The 21,750-nt window shown below is 43.7% G+C and overlaps 1 protein-coding gene across 2 annotated transcripts in view; it reads left to right on the plus strand.

Annotated features, from left to right (window-relative positions):
• Positions 1–21,134, plus strand: part of STK4 (serine/threonine kinase 4) — a 44,263-nt gene extending 23,129 nt beyond the window's left edge. For both annotated transcript variants that reach the window (XM_084218141.1, XM_084218142.1), the window contains one exon: positions 18,037–21,134. In XM_084218141.1, the coding sequence (XP_084074267.1) occupies positions 18,037–18,195 (159 nt within the window). In that variant the 3' untranslated portion in view covers positions 18,196–21,134. The remainder of the gene's footprint in view (positions 1–18,036) is intronic.
• The last annotated feature ends 616 nt before the right edge of the window (positions 21,135–21,750 follow it).

Genomic DNA, 21,750 nt, shown 5'->3' on the forward strand with positions numbered 1-21,750 from the left:
CTTCCTTCCTAAGGCTGACATGCTCAGAAGTTTCAGGAACTTTTCAGAAGTTCAAAGAAAGACCTGTTATTCATAAATTTGATTTAAATTTTTGTGTGTGAGGATGTAAAATTTCATGTTTGATTTCAAAAAGCCAGAAGATCCTGGGCATCACTCCCTCCTCATTTTTCTGCAGTGATCTTTCACTGTGAGCACTTTTCCTCTGTGTGCCCTTTCAGTGCCTGCCCGTGGTTCAGGCTGTCACTCTGGCAGTAGCTGGTGACATTCACTCCCCAAATTGTGCAAAGCAAATTCCCTCTGCTGTTCACAACTCGAGGAGATGCCTCCCTTCAAGGCTGGAATAATAGCTGGAGCTTTTCTTTCTCTTCCTGTAGATTGTACAGATTTACTGCTGTTATTTTGTTGTCTTTGCTCCTGCTTTTCTTATTTTCTTGTTCAGGCTGCAAAGAATGGCTGAGGGGACCTCCTGCATTCCCTCCCTCTTAGCCCTTTGCACTCTTATCTTTGTTATCTTTGCTCTCAAGGCATAAAGCCACTGCATAAATGTGTTTTGTGCAAAAATAACCCTCAAGCTGCCTGTGTCTCACAGGGCCTGGGCCAAACACACGATTCCAGTCGAGTCAGATACTTCATTTATCTCATTCACCTCATGCTGTACCTTAATTGAATGATAAACAATTGGTTTTTAATGAGTGGCATTTCCCAGGAGGCACGGGAGGCTGCTTGGGAGGATCTTCAGACTCTTTTGTAGTCTGCAGGGGGAAATTTGCTGTAATTATTTTGCCTTCTCATTTGGTTGGTAACAAGTTTAGCAGTGTGTTTCCTCTGAGTGGGATGCTCTCCCCTGGGAGCTGGAGGTGCAGGGATCACCCAGCCAGCCCAGCACAAGCAAAGGTCGCTGCCTTTCCTGCAAGCAGCACCCACAAATATTTTTAGAACATGAAAAGCAACTCCTGTGACGTGTGTGACCCTGTTTACTGATTTCCATTAGGACTGCAGTATTGCCATGTGCAGAGATTCCCACTGTGCTGGAAGCAATAAAAGTGAGCAATAAATCGGCCTTTGGGTCACCTTTGTGAAGGAATTTGTAGAAATTGCACTTTCCCAGCTCTGTGTGTTTCTCTAGTTCAGTTGTGTGTGAATGTACCAGCCTGCCTTGCATATAAAATTTGGAATTTATATGCTTTTTTTTTTCCTGTAGGATGAGAAAATTGCTTGAAAGCAGCCTTAATAAATAACGTGGGTGTTTTTATTGCCCTTATCTGAGGGTTAGTACAAGCTCACGTTGTATAATGTAGTCAAAGACTTAAAATCATGTATTTTTCCCATTTGGCTAAAAATTGATTGATTTGATGACACTCTATGGGGTAAAAGTCATGTTTATTAATGATTTATTAATTGAAAGCATCAATGTAATAAGCACAGTGGAATAAGGGAAAAAAGGCATTAATCAGTTGTATCCAGTACCTCTGTCCTAGACCTGCCTGCAGCTATAATTTCTGCATTGCCAAAGTAGGCAGGTTTGAGCAGCCTTTTTCTACAGTTTGCAGCATTCCAAGTAGAGATGAGATCAGTGAGATGCCAGGTAAATCTTTGTTCCTCTGGGCCTTAAGAAATGATTGAAATATTATTGCTTTCTGCTGCTGCAGACTAGATAAATTTGCCTTCTCTCCTTTTCTGTATTCCTCTCCCTCCTGTGTGAGTAGCACCTGGAGTCTCCTGCCTTCCAAAACAAAACAAAAAAACCCCAATATTAAATTACAAAAGATTTTTGCTCTTTTTTTGCCTGTGGCAAAACCATTTGACCTTTTCTTGACTAACATTGTTGTTCTGAAGCAGGCAAATAAGACACTATTTATATCACAATGGCAATGTCACATTAGATGAGGGTTAGATTGAGTCAACCCCATCCACTGCAGAGCTGAAAACCCAGAGATCCTCTTCTGAAAGGTGATGAACTCCATTCCTCCTGACTGAGATGCTCTGGTTGTGTTCTGGTGGTGGTCAGAGATGGCATCAATCCAGAAAAGTATTTCCAGCCTTGGATTTCTGAGGTGGAAGTTGTTATTAAATGATTAGTCAGTGCCTGATGCTGTTAATGTTTATCCCCTCTCATGTTTGAACAAGGATCTTTTAAGCCCTGCTTGACTGTGAACAATATTTTCAACAACATTATGATTTATTTAACATGAGGAGAAAAATACTAATTATGGGCAAAAATTCTTGCTTTTAGGAAGAACATAACAAACTCTAGCAGGAGATTGCTGCAGGGGTAGGCTGATAATAGGCAGGCTGCATTGTATGGATAATTCCTAATTGCCATAATCAGATCTCAAAATTTTTGTAGTTGCATTTCATTTTGCCAGTGAACATTAGTCACATGCTGTTGCACAGACTTAATAATGCTAGAAGATTTGTTTAGACAATGTCCTACGTTTTTTCACTTTAATCTTTCAGTAGTACTATAACATACAGGAAAATTAGCTGTGTAGTGTTTCCTGCCCTTAGACACAACAAATCCTTTACTTACTCCTATTTTAAAAGCCTTTTAACTGCTCTGAGCACATCAGTATTCTAATATCACTTGTGGTTAAAGTAGAATCACTTGTTTTTATTCTGGTCCTGCTTGAAAAGCCCTCAGTGTTGCCAAACCCATTGTAGCACATATTTGTGGATCAGCCAGTCATGAATGTTTGGTATTACATCAGTAATCCTTTTATTGAAAGCCTGTTTTGTTAGCAAATTAGCACATGCCAGCCTCTCCTGGCTTATGGGACCTTTGACAACACTGAGACCTTTTCAGTTTTATTCCATGAGTGTGGTTCCACAGGCAGAAATCAGTGGCACTTGGGCCCCAGTCTGTCTCACATTTTGCCATCATGATGTGGCTGTGGGTTTTTTAAAATACCTGTAGTGTTGAGCTTGGGTTTTGCTGTAATTCTAAGTCATATTCTTTTCATTTATCAGTGAATTTTTGCTGTCCTGGGGGCTTGTTTTGGATGTGAAGTCAAGGAGGACATGAACTTTTAACAGAGATTAGGGCAAGAGTACGGCAGGACATCGAGTCTTGATGGAATTGGAGCTGCTTGCTCCAAGGCTTTCTTTGATTCCAGCCCCTGTGGATCTGCCAACCATTCCTTGCCTCGTGAGGTGCCTGTTGAGAGCTGGATTGGTGCAGACACTTCCCTGGGTCTGCAGCTGCTCTCTGTGCTGCCCTGCAGAGCAGCAGCAGGAGCTGGGCTGTGGAAGGGAGGCAGTGCCATTCCCCTCCAGGAACTCCTGCTTTTCTGCACTGGCAATCTCCATCCTGCTGGGAAGGAAGATAACAACCAGAATCAAGGTTTATGTCTCTTTCCTAAGAAGTGTGCTGCTTCTTTTGGGAAAACCCTGATTTGCTTGCATCTGCAAGCTCTTGGTGAGTCAGACCTTTCCCATTGCTGCAATTATCAACAGCCCTGATATGGGTCCATCCTTCTCTCTCCTTGGCTTAATGGAGAGGATCTGCATTCACAGGTCCTCAGCCTGGCACCACCAGCCAGTCCCAGCTGGAACCTCAGCTACAGGCACTTGCAGTGAAAACATGAATCTGTTTCCTTCTGCTTAGACAAGTTAGGTATTGGTGTGATAGCAAGAAATTGAAGTGTATAGAAAGCTGAATTCTTTCAGGGCAAGGCTGTCAGAGCACTAGCACCACGGTATCTTGTTTATATGCATTTCATTCTATATTTTAGGGTACACAGCAGCCTGTTGACACACAGAAGAGTCTGCTTGTGCGTGTCAGGTGTGGTCCAGGCAGGGGGGATGGCAGTGGGCTGGAGTCCAGGCCAGGAAGGTGCAGTGAGGATGCCCTCTGGAGCAGTGAGGATGCTCTCTGGGGCAGGGAGGATGCTCTCTGGAGCAGTGAGGATGCTCTCTGGAGCACCAGGTGCTGCTCAGCCTGGCACCACCAGCCCCAGTCCCAGCTGGAACCCCAAATGCAGGGACCTGCTGCTCCCCCTGTGCAGTAACTGCAGTGACCGTGGCCATGGCTCAGCACAGCCCAGTCCCTCTCCCAGCTCTGCTGAGGAATGGCTGCACACTGGAACCATCTGTTTCTTTCACTGCAAGTGATTTATGGGGAGGAACTGTTGGAGGGCAGGTGATTTATTGCTTATCAATAACAGTAAACACACGCTGCTTTACAATGACCAGAGTCTCTAATTTATTGCATTCTGTCTGTGGAGGTGTCATTTGTCTTGTGAACAGCTCGTTGTCTGCCAGTACCTGGAACATCCAACAGCTTTGGTTTCTCTGAACATCCATTTGGATAGCATTTGTTAGCAATCTAGTATTGATGCTTTATAGCTTTACTACCTTTTGTCCTTTTAAAAGTTCAATCGATTAAAAACTTGAGAGTATTTTCTGTGCAGTTGCCAGCTATGAAAATGATGGCAGACTGAATAATTGGCTCTTATTTTGTTGGAATTGGTCTTTGGGACTTTGCTGGCAGTAGGAAGAAGGCATGCTGAGGATGCAGGGTTGAGGCAGATGCTAGGAATACTTGCATTATATGGGAAAGCTGCTGGTGTGTGACTTTGTATAATTTATCATTTTATGGTGTTTCCTGACTTTGCTGTGATCCTCTTAGGTTTATCTTCTTTTTACTTCTGCCTTTTAAGCACTTTGGTAAAGGTGTCAGATGCAGGCCTCTGCACTAATCTTTCTGTTTCTCCTCTCTCCCAGACAAATTACTCAAGTGAGTAATTTGAGTTGGTTACTGAGACACCAGAAAGTCTGTCTGCTTGGGCAGCAGCAAAAAAAGCTGTGCTGTGTGCACATTTGTAGGTCATTCAAACAGCATCACTGAAAATCAAATAATCTTGTGACTTCTATTGAATTATTATGAAATTTAGATTATATTCTTTATTGTCTAAGAGAGCAAGTTTCTCTGACCCTTGTGTGATGAATGAAGATTGATTGATTGTTCCAAAAATTCATCTGAATACATGCAGTTTTGTGTAGAAGAATAAAAAAGTTTGGTTAAAGTAAGCATTTTTCAATAACATTTTTCGAAGACTAAACCAAACACTTTGAGTGAATCTTCAGGGATTTCTCTGTCCAAGTGTTTCTTCCCTTCATCTATCATGAACTCTCCTTTTTCCCAGTGGTGACTGGAATAAAAATTACTTCTCAGGCACTGACTTCTTCCAATAGTCTTACTTTGAACATAAAGTGAACTTATTTGCTGGGGCATTTATCAGTTTGAGAGATAAAGCCAGATCTGGGATGGCTGATTGATATCTCTGTCTAGGCACTGTGCAACTAGGGCAGGTTCCTGCTTGGGAAGCAAGAAAACTTGAGGCACTGGTTTCTGCTCTGCTGGATCTAAAATAAAGATTTCTTTCTGTGGGAGAGCATTAAGGCTACTTTTTATTTGGGAGGGAAACAAAAGGACTTTTTTTCTGACAACAGGAGGCAGTCCAGGCTAGACAATTATTAACTTTCAAATCTGAATTGTTCCCCCATGGTATCTCCTCCTTATTGAGAAGGATCTTGAAGTGTATTGCTTAGATGTAGTTTCACTGTGAAGTATGATTTATAAAAAGAGACAGGTTTTCCTGATGTTTTATTCATTGGTTTTAAATGTCACCTGTCTTGATTCATAACACTGACATTCCTTGAATGGATTTCCTTTTTTTTTTCTCTCTTCAGCCATCTGCCAAGAATTTTTAAAGCTCTGTTAATTGTTTATTTCTCTTTTAAGCATTACCTTTCCAGCATATTTAGTATGTTCTTCCCAGCAAATACTTTTAACTTGTGACATCTTTATTAAGGACAAATGGTTCATTCTGTCACCTTGTAGTCAAACAATCTTTTTAAAAATAAGCCCAGGAGCAGCTGGCTTCTCTGTTTTATTGTTTAAGTAGTCTTGAATGTTCTGTTACATTTGCATGAGGAGGACACTGTGAACCTCACTGCAAACCTCATTGGATTTGTGGCTGTGTCAAGCACCAATGTGATTCACAGCAAGTTCTGTGTACGTAGGTTTGATAAACCTTTCCAAATTCCCTTTATAACAACAACAGAAGAAGAATATACCACATTTGTTTTAAAAATTTGTTAGCAATATTTAAAATTGGAAAAGGTACTTCAGAGACATGACTCTTGTCTCTGCTGGGGAAGAGAATAGATTCCTGCTCTCTCCCATTTGGTAACAGGGTCATTGCTCACCACCTGCTTTCACTTTGGTGCAAACTGACATTGATTGCCAAGCACTTACTGCCACAACTTGCTGTCAAATTTTCATTTTTTGCTATATTTTTGTATATAGCAGGCCTTCTGTGACATGAGGCTTTTAGATGAAACCTGCAGTGAGTGGGAAGCAAAATGAGTTGCTGTAGTTTGGTGCTTAGGTCATAGCCCTTAATGGAGACTGAAATAATGCAACCTGAAATCGACTTCATATCAGAGTACTCAGACTTGTAAATTCAACATCCTGGACTATCTTGGAGGCCCCTTGCCTACTGTAGATTTAATCTGCAAAGACATTGACTGAAAGTTTTTCAGATGAGGTAAGTAACTAAAAGAATTTCATCCTGGGTCTGTGATTATTGGGTTTGTTCCACTGCTGCTGCATGGTTAAGGTCAGGCTGCGACATGAATTTCTGCTTTGGGAGAAAGGGGAGAGGAATTGGGAGCTGAAGGTGTGATGCTGGAAAAATGCTCTCTGACCACACTGAATTCTTTAGAAAACCTGTTTGAGCCTTGTTGTGCCTTGAGATCTGTTTTCAGGGCTGGATGTGTTCTTGGCACGGCATCTCCCTTAAAGGAAGAACACTGCTGCTGAAACAAGATCTATTTGAAATGCTTCTGAAATCTTCTTCCAGCTCATCTGTCAGTGCAAATGTTTGCAGAGGGTAATGTAGCTTAAAAAGACAAGCTTGTCCAGGTTTTTCTCATCTGTACCAAAAAGGGCTCCTTTTGGAGACTCTTTGCATGGAGAGTCTATTATAGCTGCTCTGGGTTGCCTTTGGGGGATGGAGTCTGGACCATCTGGAGAAGTCAGGGGATGAAGCCTCCATCAGGCCCCTGTGAGCCCTTTCCAGCGGGCAGGGTCTCATGAACTGTGAGAGGAGCGAAGTTAGCTCAGCTCTGCCTGCTGGACCTGGTGCATTTGACCTTGTGCAGCCTCTCTTGTGTCAGTTCAAAACCTGCAGGAACATCGAGGCATTGCTCATTGCCGCACACTGGTGTGTGGGTGTAACCTTGGGCTGTCTTGGATCAGACACTGGGGTGAAATCCTTCCCTGGCAGGGTGTGAGGCCCTGGCACAGGGTGCCCAGAGCAGCTGGGGCTGCCCCTGGATCCCTGGAAGTGCCCAAGGCCAGGCTGGACAGGGCTGGGAGCACCTGGGACAGTGGGAGGTGTCCCTGCCCATGGATGAGCTTTCAGGTCCCTTCCCACCCAAAACATTTTATGATTCAAAGTCAAAGGTTTCACCTTCAGGAAGAGGGAGAAAAAGAGCAGCTTAATACATATAGACTGATACAGTCTGAAAGGAATATTATTCAGGAATGAAGTGTTTAATTCCTTCTTGTTTTGTGTCCTGCCATCATGCAGGATTGGTATAAATGGATACCCAAATAATAGTGAACAACTGGGGAAACTTTCATAGTGAATTGTGCAGGTTAATTCAAGGCAGATTTTGTGGAGAGCATTCACTTGGAGACTGTCCCAAAAAATATTTGCCTCTGAAATATTAAACACATGCCCCTGGTTTTACAGACAGCTGCATGGACATGTAGCTATTCATTTTTCCAGAATGCCCTGGAAATCTCTGTAATTCAGTCTTTCCTCAGAAAACTTTTAGTTCTCCTTCCCGTCTTCTTTGCCTTCAAGTTGCAGCTGTTTCCTCCTTTCCCTGAATTGGACCAAGGTTTTGTAATAAGCCTCACTTTTGGGTAGACAATGTGGAGTCTTCCTGAAAGCAAACCCCTTTCAGCAGCTCTCCTGGATCTGGAACTAAACTGGGAGACTAAGACTCAACAATGTTTGTTGAATAAAGTTTAATACTCTTAAGATAAATAGGCCCAAGTTATTTAAAGCTATAGTGGCTGCTTGCCATGGATGATGCAGTCTGTAGCCTTTGAAATTGAAACTGTGTGTTTTAAGCCTTCACTGTGCCTTGCAGATTTGAGTGTGTGAAGTCTTCAGATATGTTAATGATGCTTCTTGCTCCACATCATTAATAAAGGCTGTATTCAAGTACTGATTTAGTGTTAATTAATTGGTTACCACTTCAGTTACAGTTGTGCTTCATACTGAGAAATGTTGTATGAATTAATCACTCTGAGTTCAGGTATTCTTACTTCTTCAGTTGTTCTGCTTTATTCAGGATAAGTGATCCTGAATGAAGAAATTAATTGTTAATCCTTCAGCAGGTAGGGCCCTTAGGAGCAAGGGAGAGAGGGGTGAGGGGTACCTGGAATTGAAAGGGAGCTCCTTTATGGACATATCTGCCCTTCCTAGAAGGGCTTTGTTAAACTTTTCAGATTTGTAAAAAGTTTTTGTTTGATTTAAAGGAATCAGCATTTTCTGACAGATTGCTCTTCTTAAAAAAAAAAAAAAAGGAGAAAAAGCCCACCTTGGTCAGCTCTGTACTTTATAGCTGAGTTGTGCAGCTAGCCAGATCCTCATGGCCTAATGACATGATTTATTTTAGCATGTTCAGAGGTATTTTTGTACTCTTACTTAAGAAAATTAAATCATAATCACTTAGAGAACGAAAAAAACCCTGCCGTTTTTATTTAATCAAACCTCTGGCAAGCAAGTGCTTTCTAAAAGCAAATGGTGCTTTTTTCTTTTTCTTTTTTTTTTTTCTTTTTCTTTTTTTTTTTTTTTTTTTGCTTGCTTGTCCAGACAGGCTGACCTTTTAGCTTGGTTTGTAATTCAATTACTGAAAAAAGAATAGCATTGAGATAACTTGTCTTTGTGGTTATAAGATTAGTCAGCCACTTTCTAAGTTCCTAAAGGATTTCAAGGTTTGGACTTCTTGAAGTTCAGTGCTGCAGAATAACACTGTCATGACCATTTGTCATTCCCTTTGTTTACACTAAGTGTGCACAGGACATGGGATGATGTTGGAAGTGAATGGGGCTATTCACACTCATAATTGACACTAAGGCTAAAATAGGAAATTTAATCTTGGAGTTTAGAAGATTAAAATGAATTGCTCTTTTTTAAAAAAAGCTTTATTTTTTCAATGATCACTCAGCACTCATATCAGCAAGTAGACTTTTGGATGGGTTTTCTTCCTTAATACTTCAGGACAATGCTGAGGGTAGTAGCAGCTTGCAGATGTTCTATGGTTGGGCTTCCAAAACTTCCCTGAGCCCTGTAAGGATTACAGGAGGGAGTAGTGAAGTGCAGTGCTTGGCTAAGAGCAGCCCAGGGGTGCCAGTGCTGCTGATCCAGGCTGTGGTGTTCCCACAATCCTGTCAGGGTGGCCAGGGGGAATGGGGTGTTTGCTGTGATCCTCTGAAGTTGGGAATTTCCTGATACCTTGCTGTCTCAGTTTGGAAAAACAGGTAAGGAAGGCAGGAGCCTCCCCTGAAATGGAAAATGTAAACACCCTCCCTCCAAATTGTTATAAATTTGAAATTAAGGGGCTCTCAGGCCCTCTATTAGGGAAGAAAATAAAAAAATAAAATAAACAATGCAGTAAATCAAACCAACACTGACAGAGCCAGAACTCAACCTGACACCCTGTGGGTCAGGGTGCTGGTAGCAGTCCCATTGGAATTGTGGCTGCTGCCCTCCTGCAGTGCCAGGGGTGGTTCTGCTGGAGCAGGGATCCTGGAGAAAAGGTGTAGGGTTCCTCTGAAGATCCAGTGGAAGAGGCAGCTGTTCCTCTGGGAAATCCAGTGGAGAAGCTGCTGTGCTGTCCCAGGATCTCGGATTGTATCCAGGTAGGAATGCTGGGCTTCTCCCCTGGGCAGAGCATCTCTCTGTGGGATGGTGGAATTTTATCAGCCATGCAGGGACACTCACTGGCCCATGAACATAAGATAATGAATAATTAATGGCCCATGAACAGAAGAGATCTCCTGGAGGGAGGATGGGTTTGTGGAAGAGATAAGGAAAAGTGCCCAATTAACAGAAGATAACTGCCCCACCTCTAATAGATGGCAAATAAAATACACATTGCCCTGCAGTCCAGGACACTTCCCAACAGCAAAGCTGCTCCCTGGCTCCCAAAGGCTTTTGAGGAATAGGGGAAAATGTCCAAAGTGTGGGGAGGGTGGGAAGGCAGAGGTGTCTCTGAGCTGGGGAGGAGCAGTTGTGTGTCCAGGCATGTGTGTCTCTTCCAGAGTGGCCACAGGAAGGGGCTGCTCAAGGTGGGGTTGAGAAATTGCTGAACCAGCAGGATCAAACATTCTTGGTGTGAATGTAGCCTGAAATAAGGTACAGTGGAGTAGCAAAGCTGTGGCAGTTCTTGCTAGAGAAGAGCAGTGTCCTCAGCAGGCACTGGGGAGGCCCCAGCAGTGGGGCAGTGCTGGGACAGAGGGACAGCTGTCCCTGGAGCTGGGATCCTGTGCCTGCTGGGGAGATGCCTTGCTCAGGCTGCCCGGCTGGGGAGAGGGGTCTTGGCAGCTGTCATCCCTGCAGAGGCAGCTCCCAGTTAAGACATGATCTCCCCAGTGTGTCTGGCAAGGAGAAGGATGGCACACATGGCCCTCCAGGAGTTCTGCAGGGGTAGTGCAGGTCTGGTGTCATGAACCTTTATGTTAGTCAAGTAAGCAGAGCTACATGGAAAATTCCCTGGAATCCTTACTGGCATTCATAACAACAAGGTGCTTCACTTTCAGTAGCTCCACATCTGTGCCAGTGAGGCAGAGCCATCCCAAACACTGCACTTGAGAGCCCCTGGGTCCCCTCTGGTATAACTCTCTGTTGAGATGCACTTTTCCAGTTCAGCTGGGGATCAAAAGCTGACTGTGTGATAGTGTCCATCTTTTCTTCCACAAAAGTGATGCTGTGATTACATTTAAATATTTGACTGGCTGAAGCTGACTTGACCTCTTGGTCACCTGGTCTCATTGAAAGTGGTGTTTCTTTGTGGAAAGCCACCTGCTGTTCAGGTGAGGGGGCCTGAGGAGAGTCTCCAGATGTGCACTGATCACAGCTCCTGTTCTCCATCTTGGGGCAGTTGTAGCTGCAGTGCTCTTTTGGCTGGTGCTGGATGCTGCAGCCCATGATGTGTTTTTCCAGTATATTGCCTAAATAATTAAGATGCTTTAAAAGCAGAAGCTTGTGCTGCTGAGACTTATTTTTCAAATCTTTTGAAAGATTAATATCTGTATTTTTAATCTTGCATGAAATCCCACAATGAGTGCATTTCATCCACTGCTTTCATAACAGTGAGGAACTTCACTGACATGCTGATGCTAAAAGGGAGGAAAAGCAAGATAATTAGTGCTTGTGTAGGCACAGGGGCTCGTTCTGATTTACTGCATCCCCTCTGTAGCATGGCTGCTTGACAGATCTGTGAAGTTGTAGGGACCTGATGGATGAGGAGAAATGGTCAGAAAGTGCCAGCAGGTCCTTGTGTCCTTTGCATTTGACAACCTGAAGTGAATAAATAGTTAATGCCTGCTCATACATTACATCAAGGCTTTCTCGTGCTGGAAACGTAAACGAGAACGAGGCACTTAATTTTTAGAGCAGTGATTGAAAGTATGCCAAGTGATATTGAGGCAGCATTTCAGGAAAAATGCTATGGGAAAAAAATGGCATGCTATTCCAACACCAATTTATATCACCATCTTCAAGATCTAAAGTCTGGAGCACTGCTGAGCCTGAGAAATTACCTTACTACAATTTAATTTTGGCTGGAGAAATTGAGGGCTTTTTTTTTTTTTTTCTGGTTTAAAAAAAGTGCATAATACTTTTGAGCAATCTGTGTCCTCAGAGTATATTTGATATGAGCATTTAATGGATACCTTGTTTAACCAGTCTTTCAAGTTGCAGGAAGCTAATTCCAGGATAATCTCAGCTCTTAGACTTGTCAGAGCTCCCACTGATGAATCCCTGGGTTCTGCCAGCCCTCCCTGGCTCTCTGAAGCACCACTGCATCTGCAGGCTGAGCTCTGCCCCAAGCTCAGCAAGTGGCTGGCATGGGAGAGCTCCTCCCAAAAATAAAACTGCTTGAGGAGGTGATAGCAGGTGGGTTCAGGAGTTGAGGTGGGTTCACATCAAACTGATCTGCAAGGTTCTGGAGAAGGAAGTGTCGGTGTGCCCTTGGTTTTATCAGCAGGGAAGCATCTTGATAGCCTTGGTGATGGCCAAGGTCAAGTGAAGCAAGAGTTTAATTGTTCTCTTCTGTGAAGAGCCTCCCTTCCTAAGGGACACCTGAACATTTAATTGAGCTTGTAGGAATTGTTTTATTCTTGTCTCATATGTAGCCACTTCTGCTGTGAGTGTGATCATCAACAGCCTCCCCTGAGGGGCTTCCACACCTTTGGAGTCCCAGTTGGTTGTTTCTGGTTTGGTTTTTCCAAAGCAGACTGTTGGTGCTGTATTACTGTGCTAATGCTTTTATTATCTCTAACAGCAAATTCCTGTTTGGCATTTAATGTTTAGCATGGCTTGGGTGGCTTGATTTGGGTAAAACCCCTTCTCAAGCCACACTTGGAGTTTGCCTGTCTAAATACACACAAAAAATGGATGTGTTGTCTCCCTGCTGATGGGATTGATGAGTTTTATGGGGGGCTTTGATTACTGGGTATGCAGTCAAGAACTGTTAGATTGCAGCATAAAACTAGGCTTAAAAGGAAACTATAACAATAAAAGCTGTGCTAAATAGACAATTAATTTGTTTTTCCTTGGCTCCCATCTAGCTTGTATCTTTTCTACTAAGAATTTATTTCCCTGTGTAGCGTGGGAAGCTGCAATTTTATTACTTCTGTATTTTAGTCTTCAAACTCCCACTGCCCCTTATGAAGTGATAATTGCCAAAGCCAGTTTTTCTAAAGGCTATATAAAACTTAAAAGTTTGACATCAAGTTATGTTGAGCAGTAAATGCCACCTGGAATCTCTGGGTGAAAGGCAGGCAGAGCAATTGCTACAGCTGGGTGTTTTCTTTCTAAAAAGCCACAGGCTCTTGGTAACAGTGGGAGGATATTCAGAAAACACCCTGGGCATGTGGAAGACAAGTGTTCAAACTCACAGGAATTATGGTAGAGGAATATGTCTAGAGGGCTAAGGAAGAAAACAACTTCCCAATTTTATTTGTAGGCTTGGTTGTAGTACCGAGGCTTGAAAATATTCTCTTTCTGAAAAGCTGTTCAAATGCTTTCAGCAGGAGGAAAGTAACTTCATCTCACCAGTGTCATACTTACTCCAGTTTTAGCTCCAGAGTCCATCTGCACATTTGAAAAGTGATGGTAGAAAAACTGCATCCCCACCCAGGGGATGGAGGGTTCCTGTTTGGCACAAGCCTCAGGATTTCAAAGGCAGTATTTAAAAGCAAAGCCCAGATCGCTTGAAACCTTGCAGACATGCAAAGAAAAGGCTTTGTGCTGAATGCAGGGGTCAAATTCAGTGTCAGTGAGTAAAAAGAAAGTTTCAGGAGGAGCGTGTTTTCTACTTGCCCCAAGATAATATTGTTTGATTCCTGTGCAGTCAGTGAACTAGAGCTTGGCCAAAACTCTTTGTTGGGAGAGAAATGAGTGAAAGCTGCTGGGAAACAGCTCAGTTCTGTTTGATGCTTGTAATTCATGCAGCAAGGAGCTTTGGCTGGCAGCGGTTTTGCCAGAGGAGCAGATAAAAATGATGTTTGAAGTGACTCAGGGGTCACTGGATGGCTGTATTTATGTCAGTAGTGCAGGCAGTGGTGACCTTGTGCTGCTCAAGGGCTCTTGAGGGACCAGAGAATGTGCTGAGTCCCAGACTGGGCAAGCTGCAGACGTTGCTGTAGCAAACCAGCACGGCTGCTCCTCGCCATGAGGGCTGTGGGTACTAAAAGGACTGTGATAAATTATTTGCATCAGCTTCTAATTCAAAAAGCCTTCACCATTTGGGGTTTTTGGTTGGTTTTCATGGGGACAGGGCAGAGGCTGAGTTGATTCTCTAGGCGTGGTGTTTTACAACAGATTTATTTGTTTTATGTGAAACAGAAATCTGGCATGTGGCAGGGTTTTGGGCTGTGTCCTGCTTGGGACAGAACAGCAGAGGTGTAAAGCTCAGACCATGGTGCCCTTGAACACCAAACCTGTGGCTGTGTCTGCAGAGAGCTTAGACTTATTCTCCTTTTGCTGCTTATGCTCATTTACATTCAGTAGAATATCATGTTGCTGTGACACTTTACCTGACTGTAGGAAATGCAAGTGGGGTTTTTTTCCCCCTGTTTTTAAAATGCTGATTTGAAAGAACTGCAACTCAGAAGCAGTTTGCTGAGTTGAACATTATTCAGTGGGGTAGTTGTCTGCAAATCTGTCAGAAATGCTGACAAAGGAATGTCATGAATAGCTTACAAACCTTCTCCTTGAGGAACAAATTGTATTTCAAATGATCTGTTCCTGATTTGTCCATCACTACTGCGTAGGCATGGAAAGGCTGTAGGTTATGTCCTTCCAAAGGATATAATTATGTATGTCCTTCTGAATTATACAGTAGAAATCATCAGCGTGTTAAAACAAGATGTTGCTGTCAGTGGTGTCTGAAGAAAACAAACAGCATCCAACGGCTGTGGGTGAGAGGCTTTCAGATGAGCACTTCCACTTCTGGCATATGTCTTCAGTTGGGCATCTTTACATCATTCTCAAAACCTCAAGTAAAAATACAACTGTTAATCAAACAGTTAAAAATTAGCTTTCTTAACATACAGGCTTGCTGGAAGAGTTTCATGTGCTGCCTCCTCACCATTTTGATAGATTTGTTTGGCCAACCTTACAACAAGGATTTTTTATCCAGCTTTACATTTGAAATGAGATTCCTTCCTTTAGAAGTTTGTCTTAGGTATTTGATCAGCATGGACAAAAATAGATAGCTTTTACAGAGACTTCTTAGAGCAGAGGAAATGCTGGGAAGTGAGGAGAGGAATGGGACTGAGCCCGTGGCTAAAACCAGCTCTAATTGCAGCTGCTCAGTGCTGAGGCTTTACCCAGAGTAACAGTCTGTCATGAGATGCTGTCCTTGTCCTTCTTGTCTTATTTTGCTCCTGGCATTTCTCTAAGAGAATAATGTCAGTGTCCCAGGAGTGCAGAAACAGATATACTGGAGTCTCAAACTTCATTTCTGTGGCATTGCCTTACAGTGCAATGCCAGGCAGCAAAGTGAAATGGAGGCCACCACATTTTGAACAGTTTGTTGGAGTTTTTTTTCCTTCTGAAGATGTGTGTGTGAGTGGAAGGACAGGCTGAGTGATTGCCCAGGCCAGGTCCCCGGGCTCTTGCTGTCACAGCGGGAGCAGAGGGCTGGGTGGCCCCTGCTCTGTGAGGCTCTCGTGGCTCTCATGACCCACTGGGGACCTGCCAGTCTCCCATCTGGGCTGAGCAGTCACCTCCTGCACCTTGCACCAACGTTGCCCTTTGGCTTCTCCAGCCCTTCCAGGAGTAGTGTGCCATTCACAGACAGTGCTCCATTATTCCAGATGAAAGCTTTGGGAGTTGTTCATGCTCACTGACACAGCACTGTTCCTGTGCTCCCAGGTTCCTGGGCACATGGACGTGCCTCCCTTCCTTCCCCCAGCCTCCCTGTCGTGTTTGAGCCGTGATCAGCTCTGTAAGCTCCACTGTGCTCTGCATCATGCAGGTAAATCCACTTCCAGTTGGCTCATATTCACATAAATCTGCGGGCTTTGCCCACTCCAGACTTAGCTGTGCTCCAGCATCTTCCACACTGTTCAACCATCTGTCCTGGCAAACACAGTCCCTGGAATTGTCAAAGCTGTTGTGTCCCTTGGCAAGCAGCTCTTACACTTTGCAGGAAGGCTTGGTGTGTCAGTGGATGATGTCTCCTGGTGCTCCATCCTGTTCAAGGACAGCTGGAGGGCAGTGTTTTCTTACAGCCAGGTCTCCTGGAGAGCCCATCGCTGTGCATCTGCTCTGCCAGCTCAGGCACTTGTTTCTGGCTCTGAGCAGCACCCAGGCACTTCAGGAGGATGGCAGAGAAGGCTCAAAGGGCATCCCTGGAAGATTGCAGCCCTAGGGCAATTCCTCACATCTAACAGTTGGCTCACACCTTGAGCAAGGCGGTTTAGATTTGTTCCAATACTCTCTTTAAGCAGTGCAGCACAGGGAGAGGTGTAGCTGCTTAGTATATGTATTCAGTAGTTGTATTAATATTTTCTTCTGTTTTGCATTTTTATTTGACTTTTCAATTCCCTAGACTGCGAGGAAGTGGAATGTTGAATAATTACCTGCTCCTTAATAAATTAGTTTGAAAAGGCAACTGGTGCCATGCATCAACTTAAACTGCTGCCTGTTAAAGTTGCATTAATGTGTATAAATAATATATATCTTTGTGGAGGAAGTGCTTTGTCTTTCTAATGAACAGTTGCCTGATTGGAAAGGCTGAAATACTGTGTATCCTGGGCAGAAAGGTTGTTTTACGTGTGCCTGGATTATTAAAATGGATTTGTGATCTTGAAACAGCAACTAGAAAAGATCTTGTATAGCAAAATATGCTAAAGAACTTCAAAAGACATTGTGAGAAATTAAGTAGCAGGTGACTTTGTGATTTAGGGTCTGGTATCTCTTCCACCTCAGGAAAAGGCATCAGGAGTTCCATACCTTAGTTTTAAGGAGTGATGCAAACTGCCATTAAACATTCATTTGTTTCTTTTTAGTAGGCAGCAAACATTTCACTTCGTGTTTTGGTTCAGAAATGGCTTGAAGAATAATCATGACAGCTGATTAATTAACAGCTAAACTAGGACAGCCCCACTTGCAGAAAAATAAAGATAAGTCACTTAATTATGACATTTGTTGAAAACAAAAAAAAAATTTGACAGTTTTTTGTGCACAAGAGAGAACCCACATTATTTTGCATATTCTTAGCATCCACAGCAGGTGCTTAGTGATAGCAGGTGTTGCACAGTCATTTCTGTCCTGCTGGAGTGCCTGTAAAACAGCCTCTCCTCTGATCACTTGGTCTTGGATGGGGAAAGGACTGGTGCTTAAGTAAACATTTGAAGCACTTCCAGTGTCCATATTTTTTAACATTATACTAAAATCCTGTCTGTTGCACCAGTTATAATATTATAACATTACAGAAAGGCTGTAGCTGTGGACAATCTAGGCTGTCCCAGGCCACAGTTGGCATCTGTACTCACATAGCAAAACTTTCACTTGGCAAATTGCCACAAAGCAAAAGAGAGCCAATTAAACAAAGGTCAGGCAGAGAGAGAGAGAATTCAGGGAGAGGGAGCTTGTCCAGATGAGCCTGACATCTTCACGTGTAGAGGAAAATACAAATTGTACTTGCATATTTTATCAGTACAAAGGTGACCCAAAGTGACCTGGTCTGTGTTTGTGCTCTGGGATTTCTGGTGTAGCAGACTCTGAATTCCTCACCATGACTGAGATTCAGCCTCATTGTACATAATTGCCTTTTTTTTTTTGTCACATGCAGCTTTTGTCAATGATATTATTTTCTTCCTGTTCCCTATGTCTCCTTTAGTCATTTAGCATGAGGAGGTTTAGTTGCAAGGAAAGGGGAGAACTTTGTTTTCCTTCCTTCTCAGTGCAGCATTTCTCTCCTAAGCCTCCAAAACGAAGCATTAGAAAAGCAGCTCCATGGGGGAAACATTTCACTGTTTGCTTGTGAGCCCACACTGCCAGCAACCAGAGCATGTAATGTACCTGTGAAATGAGCAGCAGCAGCACCCTGAGGCTCACACACCCTCACTGAGGCCAGCAGCCTGGAGCAGAGCCCTCGGTGCCTTTCCCTGCTGGAGGATCTCTGTGCTCAGAGGAGCAGCAGGATCCCCGCAGGTGTGCGCGCGGTGCTTGCGCTGGTGCCAGTGTCTGTTCCTCTTTTGTGTCTCCCTGCTAGCTGAAGACTTGGAGCGTGGATGAGCTTCAGAAGAGGCTCTCTGCCCTGGACCCCATGATGGAGCAGGAGATCGAGGAGATTCGCCAGAAGTACCAGTCCAAGCGGCAGCCCATCCTCGACGCCATCGAAGCCAAGAAGCGGCGGCAGCAGAACTTCTGAGCCACGGGGGGATCCTTCTGCCACCCTCAAACAATCAGCCCCTTGCTCTTACGACTACTGAACAGATTGATTTCTATTGAAATATGCTAGCAAAATAGAGGGCAATACTTCTGCTCGTTTATTTTTCCATAGCACCTTTTGTGAACTCAGGAATGCCGTCATGTGGAAAATCCTGATTGTATGTTTTAACGTTAGACATGTATTTAAAACATGATTCCAAAAGAGTTCTGTTACTGTTTTTAGGAGGGTTGTTTTTAAACCAGAGGAACCAGATAGAAATTGGCTAATGAAAGTTGGCTCACTCTCTTTTCAACTGAACTTTCAGGAGTCTATTTTGGTTTAAGTTAATACAGATGGTTGTCTGTAACAGCTGATTCTTTTGTGGGTTTTTTGTTTTTGTTTCCCTTTGTGAATGCACAAACTCAATTTCAAGCTGTTAACTGTTTCTACTGTTAAGGTACTGATAAGTTTTAGGTCACTGAAGAGAGCAGGTGAGAACATGTACAAACTGTTCCAGCCTTTTGAAAGAAACTTAAATCTCAGTTTTTAAAGAGCCTGTAATAAGCCCCATGCCTTACACTGTGTGCTTTAAGCAAGTGTGATTTCCTCAAGACCTCAGTTTTGTCCTTGTTTTGTGTACTTCATGAATTTATACGAGTAGATAAAGCATGTTGTGCCTCCATAAGAAATTACGTTCTGTAATTTAAAATCCACACCCACTTAAAACCAAAAGCCAGTCAGTGATCTGATACCCTTTTGTCTGTCTGTTTGGAAATGTCCTTCAGGGAGACCCTGCTGAGAATGGAGTGCTGGGAAAAGGAAACAGCGTTTGAATGGGTGGAAGTTGTGTGAACCTCTCTCAGGAATTAGGTACTTCAGCTGTGTCTAAGAGGACTTTAAAATCTCCACTGCTTGTGAAATATTTTATAGGCTTCATTGCAAATTTACATCTTTGGATGCTTGAATAAAAACTTGATTTCACAATCCTTCACATTTCTGCAAGGTTTTAGCACTTCAGGAGAGTCAAACTGAAAGTAAAGACTGTTAAGTTAACAAAGATGTGCATCTGTGGTGGTGGAGCAAAGGCAGAGTTGATCTGGATGAGAAGACAATTACCAATGTGCTGGAATGGAAGAGACTGAACCTCTTCCAGCTCCTCTGGATGCTCTTGTGGTTTGTTTTTTTTCATTTCCCTGTTATCCCTGCCCAGCATAGCTCAATCAGCCGCAGTGCCCCAAGCACGTACAATCGCCGTGAGGACGGTGCAATCAGCTCACATCAGAGTGGAGAGTGAAACAAAGCCTGTTTGCAGGGCAGGACTGAGCAGTGCCTCTGCCCCCCGGGCTCTAACAGCACAGCTGTGCAGTTCTAGGTGTGCCTAGCATAGGATGGAATGTCTGGGCAAAGCAAGTGTTTCTACCAATGTTGGTTTTTTTAATTTTGTTCTGATAGAGGGAACAGTTTCCACGTCGTGCTTCTGAACTAGGCTTTGGTACATCACCCAGATGATTAAACAGCAGTGTCTCCTGAATCAAATGCTGCTACAGAGGTGATGTGTTTGTTTCATGTTTCTGTAGGGTCTTGTTTCCCCACTGGAGCAGGCTCTTGGCTGCTGCTCACAGTTCTGCTCCACAGCTGTGAAAGGAACCAAGCCATCCTTACCCTGGTTGCATGGGTTTGTCTCTGTTTGCCAATGCAGTGGGATCACAGCTGTCCCTGAGGAAAAGGGAGGCAGTGAGCAGTGTATGGAGGGTGCTGCAGGAGGAGTACATCCTGGCATAGCCAGCAATCTGACAGCCCCAGGTGCTGAGGAACATCAGGGCTCCTGCTGTGCTCATCTGGGATCTGTGCAATAGGCTTTGCCCTAACCAAGTCTTTATGATGAGCAATTTTCATGAGCATCCTTTGCATCAAAGAAACTCCTCCAACTTAGCAGGGAGTTCTCTGGTCAGTGTTGGATCTTGTAGAAGTCACTTGGGTGGATCTGGCCCGGCACCTCTGGTGTGACAGGCACAGAGGTCTGTGACGTGGTGAATTGTGCACTGCCTGTGTGGCGTGGGTCAAGCCTGTTCTGCTGGAAGGATTTTTTCCTCTGCACTGTATAGATAACTCTGTAGAGATCAGAGGGCATTAGAAACCCCAACTTTAAGGTGAAACACCACGAGGTGGTGTCTATTTACAGAATATGCAACCTGTGACTGCTGTAACTGAATGTAAGCACTCTTGAAATACTCTGCTTTGCTGACGTGATTGTCTTAAAATATAGCAAATGAACCAAAATAACTAAAACTGGTCCAATGGCTTAACTGTCTTTGAACCTTTCTAAAATGCTTGCAGTGGGTGAGACTTAATGATGTTTCTTGCATTTGGAGCTGTAGTGCAGAGGAATTATTTTCTCCTTTGCTGATTTTCAGTTTGTTGGAGAAAATATTTCCCTTTTTGGTCTCTTTGTAGATTGTCTGGGAGCACAGAACCTGTTCATTCCTTAGAGTCCTCCAAGCTATGACCAAGGCTGGTACCATAAGGGAAGGATGCTTTGACAAAGTTTTAAGAAAAAAAAGACTTGCATAATTGAGAAGCTGCATTCAAGTGCTCCTTGGGCCCATCTGCATTTGGAAAGGGTTCTGGACAAACCATTCTCTTTGCTTCTAAAACCCAGAGATTCTGATGGTGTCAGTCATGTGAGACTTACAAATGTGAAGTTTGTAGCTTTAACTTTTTTTGTAACAAAGAAATAAGCAACACTGGCATAAACTGCTGACTTGAAATGCTGTTTTGTAAGATCTGGCTGTTTGTATATAATAGTGTTGGGTCTTTAGTTTGTATATGTATGGAACAGTAACTTTTATTGCATTCCTCTCAGTTTGATACAGGAAATTTTGTTTGATCTTTCTCAAATATCTTGCCTTATTTGTTCAAAGGGGCAAATAAACTGTCCCTACCTGAAAGCATCAGTGTTGTGTCTCATGTTTATGCATTGCAGTACTTGGGGGTGTTGCTGTTTCCCAGGACAAGTTTTGACATGAGGCACCTCTACTCAGCCAATGTTATGCAACGTTCTGGAGGAGAGCACAAGCTTTCAGAACATGGGCAGTGTTTCAAAACTACTGATTCTGCAGCTTGAGGTGAGATTGCTGGAGCAGAGGGGCAGCTGCATGTGCTGGCAGCTCTGTGGGGTTCAGGAGGTGATGCTCAGGCAGTTCCAACAGGGAACACAGCAGCCCTGCCTGGAGCTCCAGCCTTGCAGGAGGGATGATTGCCCACGGGGTGCTTTGGCAGATGGGGATGCTGAGCTCTGCTCTAGGTCCTTGCTGTCTCTGCAGCAGCTTCCCTGAGCCTGCAGGCACATTTGGGGCTAGGTACATACCAATTTATCCACCTTCCTACACAACAGGTGAGGCTAGAGGCTCACTCCTAATTCTGGCTCGCTTGCTGCACTTTGAGCTTTCTAGCTCAGGAAAAGATGAAGCTGACAGTGAGTGGGTGCTGCCTTCCAATGGTGAACTGTTGGCTTCGATGTGGTTTCCCTGAGCAGTTACTAAATCTGTCCTGGAG

This window comes from Fringilla coelebs, assembly GCF_963513975.1.
Source record: "Fringilla coelebs genome assembly, chromosome: 18".
Lineage (NCBI taxonomy): Eukaryota > Metazoa > Chordata > Aves > Passeriformes > Fringillidae > Fringilla > Fringilla coelebs.